Here is a 13045-nt window from a genome sequence, read left to right as displayed (position 1 = left end):
TCAGCAATACAGTAACATTCAGCCATACGCTAGAGGTGGAAACCAAGAGTTTCCATCATGTAAAATTTGGGGGCCCTGTTATCACAAGGTAAAAAGAAAAAAAAGAGACTGGGGTGAGTCTATGCAGACAAGGACAGAACCCAACTGCATGACATTCGAATTGGGTGTAGGAAGCATTATCGTGGAGATTTCACTATAAATGACATCAATAATCACAAATATTTTTTCAGGTGTAAGGCAAAACTAACAGCTTCAAATTAATTACCGCAAATCATTTAATTGGTGCCCTTGGTGACAAAGAGATCACTTGGACTTACACTTCAACTGCTGAAGTTCATTTGTATTTGCTAAAATGTTGACAGTCACTGGTCTCAAAATGTTTCCAAATTCTTCACTATTACACTTCAATACAGGTAACAGGGATCAACCAACACCTTCTAATAATTGGAAATAGGGTTATGAACCTAAAAACTTTTTAATTTATTATTTATTTTGAGTTGGAGTTTCATGCTTTTTTTTTTTTTTTTGAGACAGAGTCTTGCTCTGTCACCCAGGTTGGAGTGCAGCGGCATGATCTCGGCTCACTGCAACCTCCGCCACCTGGGTTCAAGTGATTCTCCTGCCCCAGCCTCCCAAGTAGCTGGGACTATAGGCGAGCTTCACCACACTCGGCTAATTTTTGTATTTTTCATAGAGACGGGGTTTCACCATGTTGGTCAGACTGGTCTCAAACTCCCGACCTCAAGTGATCCACCCGCCTGGGCCTCCCAAAGTGCTGGGATTACACGCACGAGCCACGGCGCTGACCTGTAAACATTTTTAAATTGTAACTTTTTCCACGTACCATTATTCTCAGTGACAAATTTAACTTTAACAAGTCAATTTTTTTTTTGAGACAGAGTTTTGCTCTTGTTGCCCAAGCTGCAGTGCAATGGCGCGATCTCAGCTCACTGCAACCTCCACCTTCCGGGTTCAAGCGATTCTCCTCCCTCAGCCTCCGAGTAGCTGGGATTATAGGCACATGCCACCATGCCCCGCTAATTTTGTATTTTTAGTAGAGACGGGATTTCTCCATGTTGGTCAGGCTGGTCTCCAGCTCAGACTCAGGTGATTCACCCGCCTCAGCCTCCCAAAGTGCTGGAATTACAGGTGTGAGCCACCGCGCCCCGCCCCGGACAAGTCAAATTTAAAATAAGACCTTTAATTTGCAGTTGTTATTCCCAACAGAAACAAGTAATATGCATATCATAGCGCTTAACACCTGATAAACAATCAGTATTTGCTGAATGAAAGAATGGCCATTAAGGCTGCAAGACTCTTAGAACAGTAGGCAAACAAATAAAACAAATTTATTAAAACGCTCAGAATGACTCGAGCAGGAACCAGTAACTAAATCCTGTCATACATGATTCCATTACTTGTTTCCATTACTATTTTTTTTATTGAAAATTATTAGAAATCGGCCAGGGGCAGTGGCTCACACCTATAATCCCAGCACTTCGGGAGGCCGAGGCGGGTGGATCACCTGAGGTCAGGAGTTTGAGACCAGCCTGATCAACATGGTGAAACGCCTCTCTAATAAAAATACAAAAAATTAGCCGGGCGTGGTGGCGGGCGCCTGTAACCCCAGCTACTTGGTAGGCTGAGGCAGAAGAATCGCTTGAACCTCGGAGGCAGAGGTTGCAGTGGGCCAAGATGGCGCCACTGCACTCCAGCCTAGGCAACAAGAGCAAAATTCCATCTCAAAAAAAAAAAAGAAAAGAAAATTATGAGAAATCAAACTATTTCCTTTGCTACTTTCTCCATGCTAGAACTTAAAAGCATTTAAATCACACTTTAAAAGAATAAACCCAAAGTGTTGCTAACATTTCTGTTCGCCAACTTTTGCTACTCCAATTTTCTAAAGATGTATATAACGACGATTTAGACTGTTGTATAAAATGTAAATACTGGGACAACGAATTTACAATTAAGTTTACATATTATCCATCCCCATTAATTAACATTTCAATCAACCTTTAATTGTGATTGATGCTTATTAAATAAAGGAAGTGAGTTATGCCTAAAGATGCTTTCTTCATGTCAAAATCACAAGGAATATTACACATTAATTCATAATGAGACTTATACTTGTTCATACCAATTTAAATAGGCTAATTAGTATTTAAGTTGAGGAAAAGCAAATATCAAATCTTTTTTTGTTTAAAATAGAAAGGTATAAACAAAGCTAAATACACCAAATCTCTTAAAATCTTTGTGTTATACATTTGTAAAAACTATTCAACTGCTGATGCCTTCTTTCGTGCAAAGACCTATACTACTTACAAAAGTAAATGTACAAAGGAACAAAACGTTAAAGGGGGAAGTTCTGATGCAAACTACACTACAGCTAATTTAAAACAATTGAAGCTTGTCGTAACATCTAATTTTCAAAAAAGTTTTCGCATTTTAGATTCCACAACACGCATTCATTACAATAGTTACGAAAATCATGTTTCAAAAGAGGTCTAGTCAGATTGACTTCATCTGCAGAACGGCAACAAAACCCAACTGCTTATGAAGGGTTATGATTTTACCCGCCACCAGTTTTCCGAATGGCTACTTTGTTTCATTTCCCCATATTTAATACAAATACACAATGAGATGGTTAAAAAGTGTGCAACAATTTATAGGGACCAGATGTCAACAAATTAGCAGTCTAAAGCAAGACTGACAAATAATAACATCACGCCGATTTTTGTCCAGAATAATTACAATGGCGGAGGGGAGACATGGGGTGGGAGAAGGGGTGGGAGAGGTGAATAAGAGCTTAACTCTACACGCACATCTCCCAAAAAGAGCTCTTTCTTTCCACTACGGGATTATTGTAAAGGGCCCCTAAGCTTTAGATAGTGTTCAGGCAGGGTGCGTTAGTGTCAGCCTGGCTGGGATGGATTCGTGCAAGGGATGTCACTCAAATGCAAGTGAAAGTACGGTCCTTGCGACTTATTTCGAGTTTTCTTTGCAACAGTAGCCTAACGCCGCTACTCAGCGACTTCTATCTAAAAACCAGAAAATCAGCAGCCCCCGCGTCATCAATCAAGCTGAAAAAGGAAGCTTTGGGGGCAAAGGGGCAACAGGGCACCCCTAAATCTTTGAGGCTCGCTCTGGGTAGAGGCAGCAACCTGAGCTGCTCTGGGGCTCCTGCCGCTCCAGGGGACTCCCGGAACCCCCGGGCCGCCTCCCTGGGCCGGCGCGGCGGGGAGGGCCCCACTCCACACCCCGGGCTCGCCCCGCGGTCCAGCCCCAGGGAGGTTAACCCCTTCGGCGCCCCCCACGCCCTCCCCAGGCGGGGACCGGAGCCCCAGTCCCTCTGCCTCTCCGGGACTAGGGGGCCTGGGTGGCTCAGGGGGACGAAGGCGCGACGGGCGCGGAGGCGGCGGGTGGCTCCGGCCTAGGCCCGGGCAGCGTGTCCCGGCGCCCTCCCCCACTCCCACACGCTCGCTCCGGGCAGGGCGCGGGCGCCCGCCCGCTGCGGCGTCCGCCCGCCCCGGGCTGGGGCCCCTTCCGGCCGAAGGCGCGGACCGGCGGCTACCTGCGGGCTGTGGAGGGCCATGGCTGCCCGTTTCAATGGGACTCGGCGTTCCTCCGGCTGCTCACGCTGCTTCCCCCGCCGCCGCCATCTTCTCGCCCGCACATACACACTCGCATCGGCCGCCGCGCCTGCGCACTGGCCGCGCGCCGCGGGGCGCGGGGAGGCCGGCGTGCTGCTGCGCCTGCGCGGCCGACAGGTGGGCGTGCGTCTGCCGGGCCGCGGACCTTCCCTGCCCCGCCTGGAACCGGCCGGACTCTGAGCCCCGCGACCCTCGGGCGGAAGATGCCCGGCGGCTGCATTCTAAGAGCCCGCCGGGTCCTGCCTGCGAAGCCGGAAGGGGAGGCAGCAGGCAGGTGGAGGTGGCAACGCCGAGGCGCCGGCGGGCCCCGGCTCCTCACCTACTGGCACCTGGGCCCCCGGAGCTCGGGAGCCGCGGCCTTTGGTCGGCCGGGGGCCCACGAGCCGCCCTCGGCGTCCCTGGGCCCGGGCCTCGGCAGTGTTCGCATTAGATCTCCGAGGAGGGTCAGGTTTATGAAGATCCCATTGCCGCCCATTCATTCATTCGTTCACTCTTCATTCACTCCCTAAGGCCTGCCTGGGCGCCTGGGCCACGCCTTTTGCTAGGCATTAGGGGAAAAAAGGAAAACAGAAACAAAACGTAGGGCATAAAAGCACGCGCAAAGTGACATGAGGCCTGGCAAGTAGCAAGCACTCAGCAAGTGCTACGTGTTGCACACGTGCGTGCGTGTGCACGGCAAACCAGCCTTGGGGGTCGTTGGTCCATTCATTATTGAGAAGCAGGCGCCCCTGCCTGACTGCACCGTTTTCCAGCCAGTGGGCCCACCCTCGGGTTTTGGCCCCTTTTCTAGCTGTGATTTCAGACAAGCGACTTCACTTCACTAAGCGTTGGTCTCCTCACCTGTGAATAACACAAATATGTCGTCAAGCGTAAGATTTCTGTGAAGTTCAAATTAGATTAATGTGAGCACACTGGCCAAGAGAACAGTCAATAAAAATTGGCTACTGGGATTGTTACTAATAACCACTATCATTGCTTTCATTTGTTCAACAAACACCTACAGAGAGTCTGCTCTTGCTAGACCTTACGCTAAGCAGAGGAGATTAACAGGAAGATCCATTCCCACGTTACATAAAATAGGGAGCCTGATCTCTTCATAAGTGGGATGCCATGAAACATATAAGTGGGCCAGGCGCGGTGGCTCACGCCTGGAATCCCACACATTGGGAGGCCGAGGCGGGCGGATCACAGTGAAGAGTTGGAGACCAGTCTGGCCAATATGATGAAACCCCATCTGTACTAAAAATACAGAAATTGGCGGGTTGTAGTGATCCAATGTAGTGATTGATCCAATCAATCTTGCTTCGATCCTGATATGTCTTTTTTTTTTTTTTTTTTTTTTTTTTTTTTTTGAGACGGAGTCTCGCTCTGTCGCCCAGGCTGGAGTGCAGTGGCCTGATCTCAGCTCACTGCAAGCTCCGCCTCCCGGGTTCGGGCCATTCTCCTGTCTCAGCCTCCTGAGTAGCTGGGACTACAGGCGCCCGCCACCTCGCCCGGCTAGTTTTTTGTATTTTTTAGTAGAGACGGGGTTTCACCGTGTTAGCCAGGATGGTCTCGATCTCCTGACCTAGTGATCCGCCCGTCTCGGCCTCCCAAAGTGCTGGGATTACAGGCTTGAGCCACCGCGCCCGGCCCTGATATGTCTTTTAAGCTGATTTTACTGTTTATTTGTTGACAATTGAAGACATTTTAATATGGATTGGATATAGGTGATCTTTGTGAATTATTGGTAATTTTATAGTGTAATATTGATACTGCACTCCTTGAGAGAATGTCCTTATTGTGAGGTGATGCATTCTGAATAATTTAGGACTGAAGGCCATAATGCCTGTGAACTATTGTTTAATGGTTCAACAAAAGATAAAATCATATACACACATAAACATTCAGGGAGAGACAGCAAATATGGCAAAATGTTTACAATTGTAGGCTCTAAGTAGTGCTATATATTTCAGCTTTTCTCTATGTTTGAAAATTTTTATAACAAAAAGTTGAGGAAAACAATACAATATAGTGTCTATGCTATGATTTTAACCATGGAAAAGCGATATGTGCACATGGATAGAAACTGGGGGACGTGAAAACTCACGGGTGATTTATGGTTGTCTCTCTGGCTGGGGGTGGTGGCTCACACCTGTAATCTCAGCACTTTGGGAGGCTGAGATGGGTGGATCGCCTGAGGTCAGGAGTTCAAGACCAGCCTCATCAACACGGTGAAACCCCGTCTCTACTAAAATTACAAAAATTAGTCAGGCGTTGTGGCAGGTGCTTGTAATCCCAGCTACTCAGGAGGCTGAGGCAGAAGAATCACTTGAACCCGGGAGGCAGAGGTTGCAGGGAGCCGAGATGATACCATCATTGCACTCCAGCCTGGGCAAGAGTGAAATTCTGTCTAAGAAAAAAATATATATATAAATAAAAATATATATATATCTTATATATATCTATATATATAGTTGTTTGTCTGATTTTTATCATACAGTTGCTTGAATAACAAATAAAAGTGATAATAAACAAAAGATCCCAGGCCGGGCGCAGTGGCTCATGCCTATAGTCCCAGCACTTTGGGAGGCAGGTGGATCACCTGAGCTCAAGCGTTCGAGACCAGCCTGGCCAACATGGTGAAACCCCGTCTCTGCTAAAAATACAAAAATTAGCCGGGCATGGTGGCAGGCACCTGTAATCCCAGCTACTTGGGGGACCGAGGCAGGAGAATTGCTTGAACCTGGGAGGCGAAGGTTGCAGTGAGCCAAGATCATGCCATTGCACTCCAGCCTGGGAGACAAAAGCGAGACTTCTTCTCAAAAAAATAAATAAATAAGTAAATAAAAATAAAATAAAAAAGATCACAGTCTTCATTTTCAAATAATTCACATAGATATTAACATGTATCTTCAGTATAAGGAAATAGATGTTAAAAGGAAGATATGAACAAGCACTATAGCCTACAGTGCTTAGCAGACCTTGGTGATGTACTTTGGCTGTGTCCCCACCCAAATCTCACCTTGAATTGTCATAATCCCCACATGTCAAGAGTGGGGCCAGGTGGAGATAACCAAATCATTGGTGTGGTTTTCCCCATGCTGTTCTCTTGGTAGTGAGTAAGTCTCACTAAATCTAATGTTTGTATGTGTGTCTGTATGGTTTTTTTGTTTGGTTGGTTTTTTTGTTTGGTTGTTTTTTGTTTTTTTGAGACAGTCTTGCTCTGTCACCCAGGCTGGAGTGCAGTGGCGGGATCTCAGCTCACCACAACCTCCGCCTCCTGGGTTCAAGTGATTCTCCTGCCTCAGCCTCTGGAGTAGCTGGGACTACAGGCATGTGACACCACGCCCAGCTAATTTTTGTAGTTTTAGTAGAGATGGGGGTTTCACCATGATGGCCAGGCTAGTCTTGAACTCCTGACCTCAAGTGATCTGCCCACGTCAACCTCCCAAAGTGCTGGGATTACAGGCATGAGCCACCGCACCCAGACTCTAATGATTTTACAAATGAGAGTTCCCCTGCACAAGCTCTCTTGCTTGCTGCCATATTAGACGTGACTTTGCTCCTCATTCACCTTCTGCCATGATTGTGAGGCCTCCCCTGCCATGTGGAACTGTGAGTCAATTAAACCTCTTTGTTTTATAAATTACCCAGTTTGGGTATGTCCTTATTAGCAGTGTGACAACAGACTAATACACCTGGTATCTCCCATGAGTCTAGGGACAGTGGTCTAAACCTGGAGTCAAGACAGGCCCAAGTTCAAATCTGGAATTCCCCACTCACTGGCTGTGTGAACCTGGGCAAGTTACCTAAATTTTCTGTGAATCTTTTGTAGGAGGTGGTGTCATGGGCAGAATAATGACCCTCCCCTCAAAGATGTCCATGCTCCAACCTCAGAACCTGTGAATACATTACTTTGCATGGCAAAAGGAACATTGCAGATGTGATAATGTTACGGGCTTTGAGATGGATTATGCTGGGAAATAATCTAATTATGACATGACTGGTGGGTCCCATGTAATCACAGGGTCCTTATGAGGGAAAGAAGGAGGGGCAAGAGAGTCAGGTCACAAGGAGATGTGAAAATAGAAGCAGAAAGAGAGAGGGAGAGATTTGAAGATACCACGCTGCTGACTTTGAAAATGGAGTGAGGTGCCATGAGCCAAGGAATGTGGGTGGCCTCTAGGAGCTGGAAAAGGGCAAACATTTTCTCCTAGAGCTTCCAGAAGGAACATAGCCTTGCTTTCCCCTTGATTTAGCCCCGTGAGTCTTCTGAGCTACAGAACTTTAAAACAAAAACCTTGTGTTGATTTAAGCCAGTAAATTTTGTGATTTGTTCCAGCAACAATAGGAAACTATGTCGGGGAAGCAACACCACTTGTTCTATAAGCCTGTTGCTGGGAGGAGGTGAAGTAATGGAGCTAGCACATGCAGTGTGCTGCCAGATGCTTTTATTTTTTTATTTTTATTTATTTTTTTTTTGAGATAGAGTTTCACTCTGTTGCCCAGGCTGGAGTACAGTGGCAAGGTATCAGCTCACTGCAACCTCCGCCTCCAGGGTTCAAACGATTCTCCTGCCTCAGCCTCCCAAGTAGCTGGGATTACAGGCATGCTCCACCATGCCCAGCTAATTTTTTTATTTTTAGTAGAGACAGCATTTTACTCTGTTGGCCAGGCTGGTCTCAAACTCCAGACCTCAGGTGATCCACCCGCCTTGGCCTCACAAAGTGCTGGGATTACAGGCATGAGCCATCGCGCCCGGCACTACCCAATTCTTAAAGACTTTTCTGATCAGATTGGTGGTGATAGTAACAAATGTAACTTTTTGTCAACTTTTAGATTCAGGAGGTACATGTGCAGATTTGTTACCTGGGTATGTTGCATGATGCTGAGGTTTGGGGTAGGAATGATCTCGCCACCCAGGTACTGAGCATAGTACCCAAATGTTAGTTGTTCAACCCTTGCCCCTCTCCCTCCCTTCCCCCTCTAGTAGTCCCTTGTGTCTATTGTTGCCATCCTTATGTCTGTAATTAAAAAAAAATAGAATAGAATGCTTCAACATTTGGAAGATCTGCGTAACTCAGTGAATCAATGTTTTCCAAATGACTGATGTTATAAAATTGCACATGAGTAAAAGATCCATTCAAAGTACAAGTACAGTGGGGCCAGGCACAGTGGCTAATGCTTGTAATCCCAGGCTGGTCTCAAACTCCTGAGCTCAAGCAATCCTTTTCCCTCAGTCTCCCACAGTGCTGGGATTACAGGTGTGAGCCACTGCTCCTGGCCCAGACTTTTAAAAAATTTGTAAAAATACAAAATAATGCCACTCCTCTCACCAAAATGGTTTTTTTTTTTTTGGAGTGTAGTTGTTTTTAATTAAAATGATGTTGTTTATATCAACATTTAATGAATGTATTATATTTTACATAAATTGTTATTATTTTGTGATGTTTTAGTTTTACTTCTAATATGGTCAACCACAACAGATGCAACTCACTCACAAAAACAGCTATAATTTTTTCTTTTTTTTTTTTTTTGAGACAGAGTCTCACTCTATCACCCAGGCTGGAGTGCAGTGGCTCAGTCTCGACTCACTGCAACCTCCGCCTCCTGGGTTCAAGTTGTTCTCCTGCCTCGGCCTCCTGAGTAGCTGGGATTACAGGTGCGTGCCACCACGCCCAGCTAATTTTTGTATTTTTAGTAGAGACAAGGTTTCACCATGCTGGTCAGGCTGGTCTTGAACTCCTGACCTAGTGATCCTCCCACCTCAGCCTCTCAAAGTGCTGGAATGACAGGCGTGAATCACTGCGCTGGCTCCTTTTTTTTTTTTTTTTCATTTAATTCTTTATCCTTGCCAACAGGAGGTCAGCCAACAATAATTTTTAAGAATGTAAAGAGATCAGTGACCAAGATATTTGAGAACTCCAGCTCTCCCATGCCAGCAAGCACCCACTTTAAATGTGCCCTCTGTCTTCCCGGAACATTTTTTCCCCAGGGAGGCTCAATCCTTCACTCCCTCAGGTTTCTGTTCATGGTCATCTCTTCCCAAAGGACCCTCCTCACTCCTTTGCCCATAACGGGAGCGCCACCCTGTGCCCTCCTGCAATCCAGGTTATTTTCCCACAGCATTCACACACTTTCTTTCAAAGAAAAATCAGAATTTGGGGAAACTTGTAGCTGACATTTGGGGAAACTAGCTGACATTCTATGGTATATTTATTTTTTGAGTTTATTGTCTTTCTCCTCCACTAGCATCAGGCCAGGCGCGGTGGCTCATGCCTGTAATCCCAATACTTGGGGAGGCTAAGGCAGATGGATCACTTAAGCCCAGGAGTTCGAGACCAGCCTGGTTAACATGGCAAAACACCATCCGTCTCTACTAAAAAATACAAAAATCCACTGGACGTGGTGGCAGGTGCCTGTAATCCCAGCTAGTCAGGAGGCTGAGGCAGGAGGATTGCTTGAACCTGGCGGGTGGAGGTTGCAATGAGCCAAGATCATACCACTCCACTCCAGTATGGGCAACAGAGCAACTGTCTCAAAAAATAATGATAATAATAAAATAAAATAAAAAATATAAGCTCCATGAAGCCAGGTACTTGGTCTTGTTTTCTGATATTTTCGCAGGACCTAGCACAGTTCCAGGCATTTTAGGCAGCTGCTCACAAAACATTTGTTGAATGAATGAATGAAGGAATGACCTCATTTAATTCTCGGAAAACCCAGTGAGGCAGATACTATTGGTTTCCCCGTTTTAGGGTGGGGAAAATGGAAAAAAGCCAAGTGACTTGCCTAATGTCATGTCACTTATAAGTGGGGAAGATTGGGATCGAAAGGATTTGCCAAACGCAGAGTTCAAAACTGAGTCAAATCAAGTACTATGAAAAGACTTTTTTTTTTTTTTTTTTTTGAGACGGAGCCTCGCTCTGTCACCCAGGCTGGAGTACAGTGGCCGGATCTCAGCTCACTGCAAGCTCCTCCTCTTGGATTCACGCCATTCTCCTGCCTCAGCCTCCCAAGTAACTGGGACTACAGGCGCCCGCCACCTCGCCCGGCTAGTTTTTTTTTTTGTATTTTTTAGTAGAGACGGGGTTTCACCGTGTTAGCCAGGATGGTCTCGATCTCCTGACCTCGTGATCCGCCCGTCTCGGCCTCCCAAAGTGCTGGGATTACAGGCTTGAGCCACCGCGCCCGGCCGAAAAGACATTTTTGAGACAATTTAGAGTACGTAGATGAGGCCTGGAAAATACCAAGAAACTATTTACCAATACATGTGTTAGGTATGGTCATGATAATTGTGATTTATATAAGAAAATACTACTGGTTTTAAGAGACGTGCACTGAAATATGTAGAGAATGAAATGACATGAGGTATGGGATTTGCTTTAAAATATCTGAGGACAAAACAGAAAGGAAAAAGGAAGCAACGAAGCAAACGTTGCAAAATCTTGGTAGCTGTTAAACCTGATATATGGATGTCTTTGTTAGTCCTGGTCCTTTGAGAAACAGGGACCAAGAGGTGGAAGAAGGAAAAGGCCCAGGTGGAAAAGAGGAGGGGTGGGCAGAGATGGGAGATCGTCTAGCAGGCTGTGGGGCTGGCCCCTGCAGAGGAGAGCGGGAAGGCAGAGGGCCGGGAGGAAGAGGCTTTCACTGTAGGGCAGTTTTCTAAAAGTTTCAGCAAGGCCATCAGGAGTCCTTGGGACACAACTGCACATAAGAGAAGTCCCATATGTCCCAGAAAAGAACCAGCCTAGTCGCTGTTTCCTGTGGCTGCTGTAACAACCACAAACTGGAAGGCTTAAAGCAACACAAATGTATTCTCACAGCTCTGGAGGTCAGAGTCCAAAACCCAGGTGTTGGCAGGGCCACGCTCCCTCTGGAGGTTCCGAGGAGGACACTGCTGCAGGCCTGTGTCCCAGCTTCTGGAGCAGTCGGCCACCCTTGACGATCCTCAGCTGGTAGCGCCATGGCTCCAATCTCTGTCTCCGTCATCACCTGCCTTCTTTTCTGTTTGGCTCTGTCTCTGTCATGTAATAAAACCAACGCAGACAATTTTTCCTCCAAAGCTGGATCAAATTTCAGGTGGTCCACTGGAGCCCTGAATTACAGCTTGCTCTGCAGGCCATGTTATCTGAAATCTGTTTATTGTTAAACACCAGCATCGAAGTCAGCTCAGCAATCTGCCCTAGGAGGGAGGGAGGACCTGTTGAGGGAGCACAGAGCCCTGCCTTTCATCTGAACCTCACTCAGATCTCTTTGCTTGTTGATGGCATGTTGAATGGACTAGAACATCCTTTTTTTTTTTTTTTCTAATTATGTTACTCTTTCATTTTTGGTGGCAGAACTCACATAGCTGACGTCTCTTCTTAAGTGAGGATGTATATAATGCAGTTCCTCACTTAAACATTATACTCATTTCCCTTGTCTCTGCCCCTCCCCAGACAGTTGCCAAATTTAGGCACCGCCGTCTTCAAAGACTTTGGCCAGGAGAAAAAAACTGCTAAAGAAAGGGAGTAAGAAAAAATAAAACACACATTCTTGATCTAGATTCCATTCTTCCTTTTTTTTTTTGGACAGGTTCTCACTCTGTCACCCAGGCTGGAGTGAAATGGTGCCATCTCAGCTGCTCACTGCAATCTCCGCCTCCTGGGCTCAAGCAATTCTCATGCCTCAACCTCCAGAGTAGCTGGGACTACAGGCACATAGAACCACACCCAGTTAATTTTGTTTACTTTTTGTAGAGACAGGGTCTCCCTATGTTGCCCAGGCTGGTCTTGAACTCCTGGGCTCAAGTGATCCACGTACCTAGGCCTCCCAAAGTGCTGGGATTACAGGCATGAGTCACTATGCCTGGCCTGGGTTCATTCTTAATTCAGTCCCCTCAAGTCACTCTAAGACCTTGGAGAAATCGCTAATTTTCTGTAACTTGTTTCCTACACAAGGAAGAAAGCGCTGTTTGTCCTGCATGCTTCGTTGAGTAGACCCTGAGATCAATGGAGATGATGAAGGTGGTGGCGACTTCAGTCATGTGAAATGATACATTAGCTGCAATGTGTTCATAGTATCAGTGAGTTGAAGTGGTGTCATTATTATTTAATGCTCCTTCATTTTTCTTGATCCAGTCACCCTTACAAACCCTTCCTTTTCCCACTCATCCAAGAATTTCTTATTTTTCACCAATTTTCATGTGATGTAGGTTTTTGCTTCTTTGCCAGACCACCCAGAGAACAAAAGCATTCTTTCAATCTCCTTTAGCCTACAAAAAATGTTTTTTTTTCTACTCTAAAGGCAAGATTGATTATTTTAACAGAATTCTACAATTTTGAAGAAAAAATAATCCGTGACCCCAGCATTCTAGCACAAACACTGATTGTTTGATTTTTTAAAGCTTGTTGTTAACATGGATGTGA

General features: G+C 46.0%; 1 protein-coding gene across 6 annotated transcripts in view; it reads right to left on the bottom strand.

Annotated features, from left to right (window-relative positions):
- USP10 (ubiquitin specific peptidase 10) overlaps positions 1–3686 on the bottom strand; it is an 80891-nt gene extending 77205 nt beyond the window's left edge. For all 6 annotated transcript variants that reach the window (XR_013412273.1, XM_077987032.1, XM_077987031.1 and 3 more), the window contains exon 1: positions 3575–3686. Coding sequence is in view for 2 of the 6 variants with exons in the window: in XM_015126723.3 (XP_014982209.2) it covers positions 3575–3595 (21 nt within the window). In the remaining 4 variants the exon portion in view is untranslated. The remainder of the gene's footprint in view (positions 1–3574) is intronic.
- Positions 3687–13045: the final 9359 nt, after the last annotated feature.

The sequence above is a fragment of the Macaca mulatta genome, chromosome 20 (assembly GCF_049350105.2).
Source record: "Macaca mulatta isolate MMU2019108-1 chromosome 20, T2T-MMU8v2.0, whole genome shotgun sequence".
NCBI classification, from domain to species: Eukaryota; Metazoa; Chordata; class Mammalia; order Primates; family Cercopithecidae; genus Macaca; species Macaca mulatta.
This window is presented reverse-complemented; position numbering and strand designations above follow the sequence as displayed.